Consider the following 16,634-nt stretch of genomic DNA (forward strand, 5'->3'; position numbering starts at 1 on the left):
CAAATCCAGTAACAACTTTATCCTGGGAAATCCTCCATCAAAGGTTAACAGCAACATTCGAGCTGTGACTTGCAGAACAGCAAATGGACTCTGATTGCAAATCAGAGAATTTTTATCTGGTCTTTGGACTTAGAGAAAAACACCTTTATCCTCTGCAAGTGGTCACAGGAAACCATGTACGGAAATTTTAGTAACTTTAAACCTAGGTCCCTTCTTCCATTCTCAACCAGAAACATAAAAAAAAAGGAAAGGTTTGCTAGTTTTCACACTCAATTCTCAGTTTGAGAATAATTTAAATATCACAATGTGTTGTCCTTATTATACTTACACATTACGCATAATTTACCACTTTTTTCATTTTAAATCACCTGTATCAGATTTGCCCAGTTTTATAATTCGTTTGGAAGGAGACTTCTGGTTTAAATAGTTCTATATGAATCTATGTTTGTAAACATAGATTTGTAAACATTTCTTTTCTATGAATGATAATTAAAGAATTATCTTAGGGGGAAAAACACACAGATAAAGATAAAAACAGGAGAAGGGGATATGGCATGTATTTATTTTCGCCACCTAAGTTTTTAGAAATATTTCTTGGGGCTTTTCTCACATTTTTAATAGATACAATATAGATAACAAGATGGGGCTAGGGGAAGGGAAGGCATGCAGAAGCAGAAAGAGGGTATAGACGGTAGCAGAGAGAGTGTAGACAGGTACAGAGCACAGGCAGGGGGCAGAAAAAAACGCAGACGGGCAAAATGTAGACGGGTCAGAGTATGAACAGATCAGAGAGAGAGACGGTTATTTCTTCCAAAGCCAGACAGAACCCCCTTCTGTTTAGAAGGTTGAGATCGCAAATCTTGGAAGGTTCTGGCGTCCCCCACTTTAGATCCCAGCCCTGCTGTTTCAATTTCTGCTCCCCATTTTCAGTCCCCATTCTGAACCGGGGATGTCACCCTCCCTTCTGTCGCAGGCCCTCCCCTGCTCCCCTCCAGGGCCCATCCCTGCATCGTGGGAGTGGAGGAAGTAAGTCCTTTAGGTGAATTTTGCCCTGACAGTGACAATGCCTACATGATCTTCCCCAGCCTGAATGACGTTTCCCTTTCCTATCAAAAGAGTCTTGGGTCCACCATTGATTCACTAAACATTTGCGAGCGCCCCGGTGAACGAGGACCCTGCGGGGCACAGCCAGGCGCGGCCCCGCCGTCTGTCGGTCGGGGTGGAGGCCGAAGCCTCGCGTCAACACTGAGCCATCAGAGATCCGACTGGGGCCTGAGTCCCTGCGTGCCCCCCACCCCCAGCCACCTCGCCCGGAACACAGGGATCCGCCAAAGAAGAGGGGACCCGCCACCCCGCCCTCAGCCTTAGGGCTTCCTGGCCCGGCTCTTCAGCCCGTCTCGCCTGACCACGCCTCATCGTGGGCCTAGGCCACGCCCACTCCCAGCCCCGCCCCCATTTCATTCACTGCGGGCCTCTAGCCCCGCCTCCCCACAGGCCGACCGCACCACCCCATTGATCAGAGTAGCATTTCCCCGCCCTCCCTCGCTGTCATTGGCTACCTAGGTGTCAATCTTCTTTAGAGTACCAACAGTTGCCATGGCCGGGGCTTGCGGGCAGATAATAATGGACGTCTCAGGGCGTCTCGTAATTGGGCGGAAAGCCCGACTCTGGGCGGGGCTTAGTGCCACAAGCCTGGCTGGCTCTGTCTGGGGCTCCTCTCGGCCGCCACCTTCCCTCATAGACACACCCCTCTTTCCTCGCTATTGGCCCCACCAGGTGCTGATCAACAGGACTTCACACTCCAATAGGTGAACCTGCCCGTCCTTCACTGCGTCCCCAGTTTCAATTTGCTTCTCTCCTCCGAGGAGGCAACCTTCTGGCCGTAGCTAGGGCGGCCCTCTCGGAGTGGCCACAGATTGGCCAGACGCCCCGTCACTCCTGAATAATGGGCGGGGCCAGGGGACCTGGGGGCGGTGAATTGGCTGGCCGGGCCTCGGGGGCGGGGCAGCGGCTCCTGTCAGCGGGTGAAATGGCAGCGGCGGAGCCGGCGGCGGCCGCGGTCCCGGGGAAGGCTGAGGGGGCCGGGCCGGGGCTGCGGGGCGAGCGGCGCGGCGAGGATCCGGCGGCGCGGCCCGGGACAGCCAGGCTCGGCGCGGCAAGGCTCGGCACGGCGATGGCGGCGCTCTCCGCGCAGGTAGGGAGGCGGCGCGGGCCGGGCCTCCCGGGCGCCTTCTCAGGCCGGCTGCTCCGCGCTGCGGCCCTCTGGGGTCGCGGCAGAACCCGGACTCGGGCCGCGTCGCCCCGAAACCCACGCTGGGAGCCCTCGGCACTCCCAGCGCAGTCCCTGACCGTCACAGCCTCAGGCCCAGACCCCCCGCCGGCCCCCGTTGAGGATGCCTCCCGACCCCTCCGGGCCTTTCCCCGGCTCCCCTCTCCCCACGCAGCCCCTTGGGGGGGCCCTCAGGCCCCCTGCCTGCCCTTTTCACTGATCCTCAGGACCCCTTCCAGACCCCCACCCCGCAGATCTGATCCCCACTAGCGCCCTCCACAGGCCAAGGACCCCCCCCCATCCTATGTCTAGATCCAGGACCCCTCCCATCGGCAGACCCCTTTTCATCCTCTCCCTCCCCTCCTTAGGATCCTATCTCTAGGCCCAAACCTGTCCCCACACCCCCAAGATGCCAGCCTCAGAGCCCTACCCTTCCCTTCAGACCCCTCCCATAGCTTCTGTAAATCAGATTCTTACCCACACGCCTCACCTCAGTCTGATGGCCCATCTCCCACCCTCACCCCTACCCCACCCCCACTTCCTGCTGCCCAGTTCCCAAGGACACAAAAATCCCTTCTCAGTGTCACCCCAGCACACTCCATTAGGGCTGACACACACCCCTGACCGGTCTTGATCCCCGCTTCCTGGAAATCTTCCTCACCTCATTCTCAGTACCACACCCCCCAAAAGATATCCTGAGCCCCTTCCACCCTGCACGCACACACATCTTTGTGAGAGCCATGCACACACATCTGGGAGCCAACGGTTCTCACACAGATACACACAGACCCACAATTCATACCGACAGTCTGGTCCTGACACAGGAGCCCCTGACGTGCATGGGCTCATGCAGACACAAGTCAGACACTTGGCTCCCCAACAGAGAACTAGGCAACCCCTGCCCGCTCCCCCACACAGACACATACACACCCCTTCTTACGCAGTTAACTTCAACACTTCCACATGCTTCCTAGGATTCCATTAGCCCATGACAGGCAGATGGTAAACTGCCTGTCCTGCCCGGACAGCCCCTGCCCAGGCACACCAGCCTTCCCGAGCCAACGCCCCCCTTGGAGCCTGAAGAGTGCAAGATGACCCAGAATCTCCCAGCACCTCTGCAAACACCTGTCCCAGGCTGTTCTGCTCTATCTATTGCTTTCTTCTTTGCCCTTCTTCAGAGGGAAGGACATTCATATGCTTTCCTATACCAAGGTGTCCCAAAAGGCACACTCCCTAACCTATGGTTTATGCCACCCCCTGGTGGGGAGGGAGGGGCTCACACTGCTCCTGGGCCCAGTCCTAAAGTCTGACCTGCCTGGTCAGCAGTCCCAGCGATGTAGGCCCAGCACTTGACCCCATCAAGCCCACTGACTTCAGATGGCAGGGCCAGCACTGCTGCCAGGGCAGCCTCTGACAGCCCACGTGAGTTCTTTTACCCACAACCAGAGATGCCTTCTCTCCTGGCATTTGGGACCCAGTGGAGCTGGGCTTGGGCCTGCCAGAAGCAGACAGCTCTTTGTTAAGGAATATTTTCAGAAGGGAAAAATGTGCTGAAGAAGCTCTGGTAGAATGTGAGTGAACAGTCAGCGTGGTTTGTTCCTTCAACCAGGCTGTGATCTAACTGGGGACCCAAGTCCAAGCATCTTTGGGGGTTGTATCGGCTCTTCCTTAACTGCTACCCCATAGCCCTGGCCCTCAGGTCCAAAGTGTGGGTTATCCCGGCTTCTGTGGTTGACTGCAAGTGGTTTGAAAGGAACTGCAGTTGACTTGGCCCTGGCACAGGAATGAGACAGGGTAGAAGAGAGCAGATCACAGCACTGGCAAGATGGTGCAGCCAGGACTGCAGGGAGCAAGAGGGAGCCCCAGACTCCACCCATGTGCCCTCCAGCTCAGCCTGGCCCTTCTTGTCTGTGATCCTTCAGACAACGTAAGCGTGCCTGGAAAACCCCAGAGAGACAAACCCCGGCTTCTTTGTGCATATTGACTTGTAGATTCTGGACAGCCCGGGAAAAAAAGCACATCTTGGCTCAGGGCCTCAACTTCTCCAACTGGAAAATGGGAGATAAATCCTTAGATTAGTACTTGGTGTTAGAGCCCCAGGTGGATGGGGTCAGTGGGGCAGTCCCACCTCCTTCCTGGTTGTAGTTAGTTAGTTGATGCCTCGCTGGGTGATGACCTGCCCTCAGTGGCCTAGTTGTCTCTGAAGAAGCTGACCTGAATCGGGCCTGAAAGATGGTCTGTGGTGGGATTTGTGGTTATCCAGGGGCCTCCTGAGAGAACAGAGGGCAGTCAGGGCCTGCTTGCTGGCCCTGCATCGACCTCTGATGCTGGGTGAGAAGAGGCTTGTTCTGCCCACTTGCTGAAAAAGAAGTGAGTGAAAAACTCCTGAAGGTCACAAGGCACACCAGAAACAAACCCCACAGTCACCTCGTGGTGAGACTTGGTGCAAATGCTGCGAGGTCAGATGCTCCCTGGGATAGATAGACCGTGAAAACACAAGAAGTTTCCCGGTGAGGTCTCGTGAACAACAGCAGTGCACTTTTACCCTAGTCTGGGGGTGCGGGTCTGTGTCTTCGTGTGTGTGCGCCGTGGTGGGTGGGCGAGCAGGAGGAATATGATCTCAGTTTCCTCGTGCAGAATACAGATGCTGTTTGTTCCCGGCGAAGCCCCACCACGTACCAGGGATGGAGTCAGGTGCTAGGGTACGAAGGAATGTCAGATGTGCTCCCTGCCCTGCATCTAAAGAGCCTCTCGACATCATGAGACCAGAGCTGGAACCTGCAGTGCATGCTGATCAGGCCCTCGCCACGTGCAGGCCCTGCGCCAACACCACGTACTGATTATCTCACTTAATTCTCCAGCCAACCTGGAGGAACCGGCCTTCCAGGGCCACGCCCCAAACATCTTGTCCTGCTGTTGCTGTGTGGAGGCGTGAGACAGAATTGTGTTCTGTGTGGTATGGGAGCCTAGAAAGGGGCCTGGAGCATCCTGGGGCGACAGGAAGGCAGAGCGGGAAGAATTAGGGCCTGGTCCAGGAGGAAGAGAGGCGCTCATGGGCAGGCATGGTGAAGAAGGGCGCACCAGGTGGCTCAAGTACTTGGACAGTGGCCCGGAGGCAGAAGCAAGCTGGGTACCTTCAGCGAGCGTGCCACGTTTGATGGGTTTTGTCCTCGAGGCCTTCTGTCCCACGGGGGATCCACAAGGCATATGCCCTGCAAAAGGATTCATAATTGGACTTGAACTTGGAAAGGCTGCACCCCCACCCTGCCCGGGGAAGTCCGTAGCATGAGTGCTCTAGAAGCCAAATGGAGGCAGCAGAAAGAGGGAGGCTGGTCCGAACTAACTCGCCAGCACCAGGGAAGAGACTGATGTCCCTTCCAGGAGATGACACGCCTGCCCGTGGGTCAGTGTGCGTGACCAGTCTCCAAGGTGGCTTCTAGGAGGCCTGTCCCTCACACCAGCCTCTGAGTCCCGCAGGGCAGGTAATGCGGTGGTATGTTGCCCTCAAGTGCAGGAGAGTATAGGGCCACATAGCAGTTGCTCAGCAAATACTTGGTTGGTTTTAGGAGCTGACTGCTCACCCGACTCTGAAAGAGGGCATGGAATATGCCACAGAAAGAGGTCGAAGGCAGGGCAACCCCCCTCATGCCTTCTCCCGGTTCTGCAGCTGACACTGACAGTAGAAAAAAATAGCACGTTGGCCTTGAGGAGCCAAGCACCTTTGCAGGATGCCACATCGCGAATTCACCTGTCCCTGGAAAGCCTTGTGAGGGCTTGAATTTTTGTCCCTGTTCATCCTAGTTGGGGGATGTGGGTCTTCCTTTCCTCGGGGAAACTAAATATAGAGAAATGAGGGATTTGCCAGGAATGGACCCTGTTACACTGGCAGAAAGTAAGCCGGTGACAGTACAGGCTCGTAACCATGTTTTGGGTCAGAAGGTCCACTTCTCAGATTTTAGCCTGAGGGATTTGTTGCAGCTGCTATTATTACTGATAAGGATGGTTATAGTTTTACTATGTTTAATTTTTAAACAGGGCCACCAAATAAATGGTGGGCCTGCTGAGGAGGGGGGATTTATTTATTCATCCACAAGATTGTGTATGAATTTATTCATCCACAAGATTGTGGGGATCCAGTAGCAAGCTTGACAGCCCTCGCCCCAGTGCTCTTGGAACTTTCCATCCTACAGGAAGTAAATATTATGGGTCCACTCCTGTCCTAAGCACTTGAAAAGTTTAGCTCATGTATTGCTCCCAACAAACCTGTGAGAGACGTACATCATTATCCCTCCTTCCAGCTGAGGAAAGTGAGGTGCTGTGCATTGTACCCATGATCACAGAGATGGAAAGTGGTAGAGGAGGGATTTGAACCCAGACTGCCGGCTCTGAAACCCTCATGGAAAGCTAAGAGATTGGGGACTTGTTACCAACACATACAGGATGGAAGAAGCTATATGGAAACTTCTAGAGTTGCATGGAGAAGGAGATGGAAACGAGGGCCAAAGGAGAGTCGGTAGTGACCCCCAAATCCAAGGGGCAGCCCGCCAGTTGGTTACCCAGCCCTCACCAGGGAAAGGATCCCAGGTGTCAGGCCTTTCCTCAGGATTTGTAGCCAGCCAGGATGTGGGGGGCCCTGGCTCACACCAACAGTCTATCAGGCTGGGCAGGGCTCACTGGGCCTCTGTGAAGGCTTCATGTTCAGCAGCAATTCTGTGTCCACCGTCATCACTGGAGGTGAGGATGAGAAGCCAGGGCTGGGGAAACGTGGGGGACCAAAGCTGAACAGAAATTGGCATCTTCACTGCTTCCCCTGGAAATGCCACTTTGGAGGATAACTCACTCCCTCCCTCCCTTGAAAAAGAATGCCTGCGTCTGCCGAGCACCTATGGCACGTGGTGTTTTACTCACTATGTTATTTCTAAAGTAGAAGAATGAAGAGAGGCAGGTGGACTTGGGGTGCAGACTCTGGAGTCAGAGTCCAAGTTCAAGTCCTTCCCCGCCATCCTTTTGGAGAGACTCAGCGCGTGAGCCAGGGCTTGCTCGGTGTTCTTGCTGTCAGTTGCTTTTCTGTCTATTCTGGTACAGAAACTCTTAGTTTTTTAAATGGACTGTATTTTTTAGAACAGCTTTAGATTTACAGAAAAGTGGAGGAGCTAGTACAGATTGCCCCCGCGCACGCCACTCCCGGTTCGCCCTCCTGGTAACAGTTCAGGTCAGCGTGGGCACCTGTTATGAGCTGACCGATACTGGTACATTATTAACCAAAGTCTATGCTTTGTGCAGGTTCCTTGTTTCCTTAGTTTTCCCCTAATGGCCTTTTTCTCTCCCAGAATGCCACCCAGGGTTCCCCTGACATTGCGTTGTCACATCTCCTTGGCTTGGACAGTTTCTCAGATTTTCCTTGTTTTGGTGACTTTGGCAGTTTTAAGGAAGATAGGGCAGGAATTTTCTAAAATGGCTTTTTTTTTTCCTGGGTTTGTCAGATGCTGTTCTCATCGTTAGAGGTTTTTCTTACAGTTCAGTGGGGGGAAAGACCCAAGTGAAGTGCCCGTCTCTTCAGAGCAAGGGCACATGTCTCAATATGACTAATCACTGTTGACCTTGACTTTGGCCCCCTGGCTGAGCAGTATGGAAATGCGTTTCTCCGTTTAGTCAGTAAAATGGTATTGAGTACCTACTACACGCCAGATGCTGTGTCAGGGGCTTGGAGTACAAAGTTAAGATCAAACCTTGCCCTGGAGCAGGTGGGTGTGTGTAGAAATAATTGCCACAGAACTTGTCTTAGAAAGTGGATCTTGAGACAGAAAAAGGCTATGAGGGGAAAGCAGAAAATCTGAATAAAGCATAGACTATAGTTAGTAATAATGCATCAATAATAATAACCGGGGGTGTTTTCAAAAAGAGAGAAGTGAGCCAGGATGCTAGAGTTGGGGGGTTGGCAGGACAGGTTTCACAGGGGAAAAGCAAAACCTCAAAGCAGGTCTTGGAGAATGCCTTTCCAGTCAGAGGGAATAGCATGTGCAAAGCTCCAGGCAGGTTGGAAGCAGGTGTTTCTGCGTAACTGAGTGTGGTGGTGCCTGGTACGTCAGAGGTGGAGGTGGGCAGGTTGTGTGCACCATACAGAAATGTTTGGGCTCCATCCTGTAGTAGAGGGTTTGGGGCAAGCACCAGGGCTGGCCTGAGTGGGCGGAGGGCTGTCCAGTTGACCAGGCAGGCCTACTGCTACAGGAGAAGCCAGCTCCAGTCAGGAGAGCTTGGGGAGCGTCTCCATGGAGGGGCGGGGCGGTGGCAGGAGCAGGCCAGTAGGCTCTTCCTAAACCGCAAGTCTTGTCAGATTCCTGCCTCAATCCACAAGGCCCTGCGGGGGTTGACCCCAAAGAACCCTCCAGTCTCTTCTGGAGCGGCACCGTCCCCTTGCTTCTGCACACGTTCCTCTGCCAGCCCATCTCATTCCTTACCTTCTTTTAAACTGAGATCACATTCACATAACATAAAACCCACCTTTTGAAATCGAGTGATCTGGTGGGTTTTATTTAGTATATTCATAAAGTTCTGTAACACTCACCACTGCCTAACTCCAGAACATTTCATTACCCCAAAGAGAAACCCCATACACATTTTCTGCCCGTTCCTCCCAGCCCCAGGCCCAGTCTCCATGGTCTTGCCTGTTCAGACTTCGCATGGAAGTGTCACTTGGGGGCTGTTGTCTCACGTCTGTCACTGCAGTGTCTGCAAGGCTCGTCCGTGCTGTAGCGCATATCAGAACAGAACAGAGCAGAGTCACGTTTTGTGACGGAGTGACAGCCCTTTACGTAAATGCATCGTATTTTGTTCATCCATTTATCCATCGGTGGCCACTGGGGTTATTTCCACTTTGGGGCTGTTACGGACAGTGCTGTGCGGCGTGTGTCTCCCGTTCTCTTGGGGAGATCCCTGGGACTAGAATTGCTGGGTTGTGTATAACGCTGGGCAACTCTTTTGAGGAATTCCCCGTTTTCCTTTCTACCTTAACTTTTGCTCCAAGCATTTCTCTCAATCTGTAATAGAAAGCCGGAGTGATGGCGTCTCGGTTTCTTCCCCTGTGTGTCCTCCAGGCGGGCACGGGCCACATCCTTCTGTCCAGCGTGGTGCCCTGCACCTGGCAGGAGCGCAGTAAATATTGGTGGTTGGCCGGCAAGGGCCAAGCCCTCGACTGTGTCCTGACCCTTTCGCTGTACCAGGCTCAGCGCTGGGCACTGCAATGTCGGGAACCAAACAGTGGCTGTCTCAGCCGGCACGAAGGAGCAAGGAAAAGCTAGGAGGAGGGTGTCGTGGTCGCCAACATGTTTGACTATTTAAGCCCTGAGAGTTGATCGCGAGGGTGTGTCGGGATGAGGGTCTCGGCAGGGCCTGTGGAGGAGGGAGCACCGTGTGGGAGACCGAGGCCCTCTGGAGAGGCTTCTTTGAAACCCTGGAGAGGATGCCAAGGAGGAAGCATGACATGTTCCCTGTGGAGGCACGGCAGGGGGCGGCGCCACAAGGGATAAGGGTGAGGAATAGGGCCCCACTTTCCAGGGACCAGGACCCCCCTTCAGTAGCTGGGGAGCAGAGGCAAAGGGCATTGAAGCTGAGACATGGAGATGCTGGGACCCCAGACTGAGAGGGCCTGTGCATGGGTCTCAGAGGCTGGTGGCTCCCCAGTTCTCTACCTGTCTCTGCATCTCTGTGCCTGCAGGAGGGGTGACTGCGAGCCCAGCAGAGGTGGAGTCTCACCCTCCTCCTCCCACGCCACATCCCCATGCCTAGAACAGTGCGTGACCCTCGGAACTAGGGGAGCAGCAGGCCGGTGTCCATCCCGAACCCACTCGGCTCCGAGGATGAGGTGGTCTGGCCAGTGCAGGCCCCACGCACGTGTGCACACCAGAGTGTGTAAAGATGCGTGGGTGAGGGGTTGTGAGTGTGTGTGTGAGCGCGTGTGTCCTAGTGAGCATGAGTGTGTGTACTCAGGAGGATGGCTTCCAGGCCCAGCTCTGTTTAGTCTGGGGATGAGTCAAGAAAAGCTCCTAGGGGATCAGCAGGTTCTGCCTCACACTGCAAATTTCAGCCCCGTGTATTGAATCCGCTCTGGCGCTGTGTGAAATACATATTAACATGCCATAAATAGCTGAACAAACTCTGCTCGTGGATGGCCTCTGGCTTTTTGTTTATTTGTTTTTTTTTACCAGAAACCCCGAGCTGAGTCACTCTCTTGGGCTCTTTAGGGCTTAGGAGGCTGGAGGGAGCACGCCCAAGGCCTGGGTGCCTCCCGGCGAGGTGAGAGTGACCCCAAGCCACAGCGGTCTCTCACTCGGCCCCACACCTCCCCTAATTCAGCTGTGCCCACGAGGCTTCCTTCACCGCCTCCACCGCCACCCCAGTTTCCCAACTGAAGTCTGGAGACCTGCACTGCGCCTTCGGCTCCCCACTGCCCAGAGCGAAGCTCTCACTCAGCACTTGTTGCCCTCGGCCCATCTCTGCCCCCACAGACTCTGGCGCTGCAGGAGGCCCCAGGCAGCCCGCACTGTCCCCCTGAGGAATGATTAACTGCAGGCCAGGCAGTGCACTGGCGGGCGGGCAGCGTGGCCTTTGGGGCGGTGGAGTCCTGGCCCGCGGGGCAATAGGAGGAGAGATCTGATTCTGCCGAGAGCCGCTGCCTCGGGTCTGTGCCCCTCACTAAGCCAGAGCCCACTACGCCAGCAACTGGAGGCACCCTGGGGGTGAAAGGAAAAACCGGTGGCCCTGAGGAGCCACAGGATCCCAGGGAAGGAGGGTTTTGGGGCCCCCCAAAAGTGAAAGACGTTACTCCCCACTCCACAGGGCAGACCAGCACTGGGGAAAGAGGGTTGGAATCAGCGCATAGTCAGAGCCTATTCCAGCCCACCCTTGGCCCTTGGGGGGCCTGGGGACTGAGCTTGGGGTGCAGGGAGGTACCCAGTGGCCGGGACTGGCCAGGCCAGGGTGAACTGGCCAGCATCATCCTGTCACTCTCTATTTGCTGCCAGGCCAGGTGGGTCCATGGGCGCACAGTGACCTCATTCAGAGCATGCACAGAGTGGGCAGACTTGAAAGGGCCATCCAAAGTGGCGGGGGGCGGGCACAGGCTTTCTTCCTGCTTCCATGACCCTAGTGGTTGCCCAGGCTTACCAGGAGAAAGCATGACAAAGCAGAAAGTGCCTTGTCCCAAGATCCTTGAGGCCTTCTCTCCCCAAGCCAATCCCCACCCCTGGGACCTCCCACCTGGGTGATGCCATAGCCCAACACTGGCAGTGCCACACTGGGGCTAGCAGAGCCCTGGGGCCCTGGCTCACAACCAGACCTTGCCCCGGCCCCAGGGTGGATGATAATGGCCAACATGTGTGGAGCGATCACTAAGAATCAGGCACTGTTTTCACATGTGTGTAGCGTGCTTGGTTGTCACGGCTACACTCAGAGGTGTGATCCTCAGTCTGAGGAGACTCAGACAGTTGGTCGAGGGGCAGTGACGCTTTAGGCGCAGGTTCACTTGAGTTCAGAACCTTTGTGTTCAGCAAGGTGCTGGGCTGCCTCGCACGAGGCCAGTGTCCTGGAAGCCCTGAGGCGGGTGGGGCTGGGTCACCCCGGGAAGAGAAGGAGAGATGGACCCCACCACCAGCCCCGGACACAGCACTCAGGGTCAGGACACCCATCCGGCCCGAGCCCGAGCCCTGCGCCTGGTGGGACACAGATTCCCAGTACTTTGATGCGTCCCTGCATTCCCAGCCCAAGGGGAGTTGACTCCTCTGGCTGCCAGTCGTGCCAGACAATTAACAGTACAGAATAATTGCTCTGGCTGTGCCAGCAGCCCACTTTGGTTGATGAGCCGGGCACGGTCAGATGCTGAGGTGGGGCTCGCAGGGCAGGCCGCAGCAGGGGACGACAGACTGAGGCTGGCAGGAGGGGCTGCCTAGACAGGGTTCCTGCATCCCCAAGATCCAGGCCAGAGTGGCAGGGAGCCTCAGCCCCTGGCCCTGCTAACTCAGGGGCGTCAAGACTCGGTCTTCACGCCCAGGGGCAGCAGAACAGCTAGGCCCAGGCTGTGAACTTCCTATTTCTGTTCTGGCATCTGGACTGCACAGGCAGGAATCCCAGTAGCTGTCATGGGAAGAGAAGGAGCCAGCGCAGAGTCAGTAGGGCTGGGATGTGTGGGCAAGGAGCAGACAGACCAGAAATGGGAACCCCACTGTGAGGAAAGGTTGTTAGAGGGAGCAACTGGCTCAGAGCCGCAGGACTGGGTGGGCACCGCACCCAGTGCTGACTGTATCTCCATCCCCCAGACAGGACTGTGACTCCTCCCTGCTCGCAGCTTACACACCTGCCCGCCATGGCAAGCCCCACTCTGAGCCCCGACTCCTCGTCCCAGGAGGCCCTGTCGGCCCCCACCTGCTCCCCCACCTCTGACTCTGAGAACCTCAGCCCTGATGAGCTGGAGCTGCTGGCCAAGCTCGAAGAACAGAACCGGTGAGTTGGGGCCTGGCACTGGGGAGGGGGTTTGGGGGCGTGGCCCAGTCCCCAAACAGAAGTTCCTGGCGCTGCTCCATACTCAGAGTTGGGCCTGACCCTAGAGAAATTAACATCCACCTGTAAGGCAGGGCGGGGACAGATCCTGTCATCCTCCCGGTTGGGCGAATAGATCAGCACTCCCTCCACACCGCCCCCCCCCCCCCCCCCCCCGCCAGTTCAGAAGTGGAGTCCATAGTTCAAGAGGCTGAGAATCTGATGGAGGCTTCTGGAACCTTGTAGGAAAGAGACTAAACCTCAGACTGTAGCATTGGGCTTTCCCACCTTGCTCCTCTAGCCCTGCCCATGTTTTAAAATGTAGGTTTTATTATTCAACTTTGGCAAAGCCAGCAGGTCTTGAGCTGACCGCCTCTGACAGGAGTGCTTGTTACGCAGATCCTGAGAGGAGGGGCCGTGGTATGCCACGTAGGCCACTTGGGGAGCGCCAGCGCCTGTCGGGAAGCAGGGGGAGCCAGGAAGCAAGGCACAGCCTTTATTGTGGTTTCTGCAAAAAGGAGCGGCCAGGCAGGGTAGGCAGGCTTGGTACTGGCTGGCGTGAACAATGTTGCAGGCTCTAGCTGTCTGCTACTTGGCCAGACCAGCACTTGGGGAGGTGAGGACTTGTGGCTCTAAGTGGGAAAACCTGATAATGGAGGTGGTTGGTTTGTGGCTTTTGGTTTAGTGGATTTGCACATGAAAGACATCTGGCAGGGAGTCCTATGCTGCCTCAGGGCAGGTCCCAGCTCTCAGTCAAGCCCAGTAGGGCTGAGTGCCCCACCAGTTGGCTCATCCTCTACGGCCTCCTCTGTAGAGTGTAGGTGTCTTTTCTCTTCTGATTGTTTACAGAGTAGAATTGGCTCATAAGATTATATAGTTTCAGGTGCACGGCATTATGAACCTACACTTATAGAAACCCTGTTATTTGTTCACCGCCGTCTAGTTTCCGCCCTTCACGATACACTGGACCCCTTCAGCCCAATTCACCCATCTCCCCACTCCCTTCCCTCTGGTAACCTCTACTTTGTTCTTAGAGTCTAAGCGTTTACTTGTTTAGTTCTGTCCTATGTGCTCATTAGTTGTGTTTCTCTCCCACACGTGAGCGGAACCATCCAGTCTTTGTCTCACTTTCTGATTAATCTCAGCATAATTCACTCAAGGTCCGTCCATGTTGTTGCAAAAGGCGGGATTTCATCTTTTTCTGGAGCTGAGCAGTGTTCCACAGTGTCTAAACCACATCTTAATCCGCTCGCTGTCCTTGGGCGCTGAGGTGGTTTCTGACTCCCGATGCCGTGACTAGGGCTGTGATAAGCATGGGGATGCCTGGAGCTCCTTGAGTTAGGATTTTCACATTCTTGAGATAAATACCCAGAAGTGGGATAACTGGATCCTATGAAATTTCTATTTGTAATTTCTTGAGAGATCTCTGTACTGTGCTCCATCGTGGCAGCGCCCACTTACCTCCCCACCAAGAACGCACGAAGGGTCCACTCGCCCCCTCCAACACTTGTTGTTTCTGGTCTTTTATATCATAGCCCCTCAGTGTGAGGGGCTCTCATTGTGGTTTTGATTTGCGCTTCTCTGACGATGAGCAAGGAGGAACATCTTTCCCGGGCCTGTTGGCCATCTGTGTGTCTCAGGAGGAATGTCTGAAGTGTAGATCTTAACAAAACCTGCCCTGTAGGGTTGTGTGAGACTAAGTGAGCTGATCCACATGGTCTCGGCCCAGCTCTGGGCACAGAATGGAACACACAAGTGGAGGAAGCCTCTCCAGGCCGGGGGACAAGGGCGTGGCTCAGGGAAGCTAGGGCGCTGGCCAAGCAGCACCACCCCTCAGCCAGAACAACTGAAACCCAGACCCTGGTGGCCTCTGCCACTCCTTGGAGGGGCGGCCGAGCTCCCCAGCAGACCCCCATCCCCAGAGTCACTGGAGCCCAGGGGATGGTGTAGGAGGGGCCCACTCCCCAGGCGCATACCCATCTCCCCTCCTGCCCAGGCTCCTGGAAGCCGACTCCAAGTCCATGCGCTCCATGAACGGCTCCCGGAGAAACAGCGGCTCCTCACTGGTGTCCAGCTCCTCAGCCTCCTCTAACCTGAGCCACCTGGAGGAAGACACATGGATCCTGTGGGGCCGGATCGCCAATGAGTGGGAGGAGTGGCGGCGCAGGAAGGAGAAGCTTCTCAAGGTGGCAGGGGCAGCGGGACGGCTGGGTGGCTGGGCGTGTAGGCAGGGATAGACGCCAAGCAACCGGCCCAGTCACTTGGCCACCAGGCGTCAGTGCCAGGGCCTGCCAAGCCCCAGCCTGGCCAAGGGGCAGAAGTAGAAATGTGCGGGCACTTTGAAGGCACCTTGCTGGGCTGAGGGAGGAGGGAATGTGGCTGGGGCTGGCCCAGCAAGCGGCTGTTGCACTGACATCTCGTTCGTTTTCTGTCCCGCGATGTTCCATGAAGACTCGGGGGCTGCACGTTAAGCGTGGTGACTCAGCTGAGGCGTGGGCAAGCTCCTGCTCAGAGGCTAGACTGGGTGGTCGGGGAGAAGCTGCCCTGGTTTGGGCTCCAGCCCAGCCTCCCACCCCCGCCCCATCCCGTTGCCAGGAGCTGATCCGCAAGGGAATCCCGCACCACTTCCGGGCCATCGTGTGGCAGCTCCTGTGCAGCGCCACAGACATGCCCGTCAAGAACCAGTACTCAGAGCTGCTCAAAATGTCCTCGCCGTGCGAGAAGCTGATCCGCAGGGACATCGCCCGAACCTACCCGGAGCATGAGTTCTTCAAGGGCCAGGACAGCCTGGGCCAGGAGGTCCTCTTCAACGTCATGAAGGTGGGGCCCAGGGCTTCTGGCCCCGCGTGAGGAACTCTTCCCACATGGGCGTGCTGCCTCTGGACCAGGGAGGAGCCCTCCCTGACGCACTGTGTTCTCTTGCAGGCGTACTCTCTGGTGGACCGGGAAGTGGGCTACTGTCAGGGCAGTGCCTTCATCGTGGGCCTGCTCCTCATGCAGGTAGGTGGCCGGGAGCAGCCTGCCAGGCTCTGAGCCCAAGAGGACAAAAGCAGTGGTCCCTCTATCCCAAGCCTTCCTCGCCATTCACCTAGGACACCTTGGACAGTTCCGGGGCCAAGCCCCCTGCCACCACCTGCCCTGTGCCCTGCCCTGCCCTGCCCATGACAGTCAGGGGCTGGAGGGGAGGCCATCCTACTGGTTACGCCCAGGGTTGGATGAGGAACTTGGGTGTGGCTCAGGCGAGCGAATGCCGTGATGGTATTTGTGGGGCTGGTGGTGAACAGAGACACAGGGGGTGGACTGGGGGGTGTCTCAGACAGGGGCTCTGGAGGTGGCCATACCTGGGGTGCAAGCTCCAGCTCCTCTGGTTCCTGCCAGGTCACCTTTGGCCCAGGGAGATTTTTCCGTCAGTAAATCGGGTCTGCCATGTGCCAGTGCTCTTGCGAGAGTCTGGGCAGCCCAGCACAGTTTATGTTCAATAAAACAAAAAAACAGGGAGCACAGTGCAGCAGGGCCTGAAGATGAGGAGTGAGTGTCCCTGGCACCTGCCAGGCTCACAGTTCCCTCCTACCTGCTTATCCCACAAGATGCCCGAGGAGGAGGCCTTCTGCGTTTTCGTGCGGCTGATGCAGGAGTACCGCCTGCGGGAGCTGTTCAAGCCCAGCATGGCTGAGCTGGGCCTCTGCATCTATCAGTTCGAGTACATGCTGCAGGTGAGGGGCCTTGCGCCCACCCTCCCCAAGCGGCACCCCAAGCACCCGGGGGCCTCTGTGACTGAACATGCCAGGACTGAGCAGTCACATCCGAATGTCCCAGCTGAGAAGGGGGCTCCTGT

General features: G+C 56.1%; 1 protein-coding gene across 3 annotated transcripts in view; it reads left to right on the forward strand.

Moving 5' to 3' along the window:
• Positions 1 to 2,124: 2,124 nt before the first annotated feature.
• EVI5L (ecotropic viral integration site 5 like) overlaps positions 2,125 to 16,634 on the forward strand; it is a 29,743-nt gene continuing 15,233 nt past the window's right edge. For 2 of the 3 annotated variants that reach the window (XM_037504826.2, XM_037504827.2), the window contains exons 1-6: positions 2,125 to 2,194; positions 12,580 to 12,763; positions 14,796 to 14,985; positions 15,395 to 15,619; positions 15,725 to 15,799; positions 16,387 to 16,512. In XM_037504826.2, the coding sequence (XP_037360723.1) occupies positions 12,627 to 12,763; positions 14,796 to 14,985; positions 15,395 to 15,619; positions 15,725 to 15,799; positions 16,387 to 16,512 (753 nt within the window). In that variant the 5' untranslated portion in view covers positions 2,125 to 2,194; positions 12,580 to 12,626. Of the gene's footprint in view, positions 2,195 to 10,543; positions 10,562 to 12,579; positions 12,764 to 14,795; positions 14,986 to 15,394; positions 15,620 to 15,724; positions 15,800 to 16,386; positions 16,513 to 16,634 lie in introns of those variants that run through there. The other variant, XM_054692981.1, reaches the window with a different exon arrangement.

This window comes from Talpa occidentalis, unplaced genomic scaffold (genome assembly GCF_014898055.3).
Source record: "Talpa occidentalis isolate TD23 unplaced genomic scaffold, MPIMG_talOcc4v2.1 talOcc4.12, whole genome shotgun sequence".
Lineage (NCBI taxonomy): Eukaryota > Metazoa > Chordata > Mammalia > Eulipotyphla > Talpidae > Talpa > Talpa occidentalis.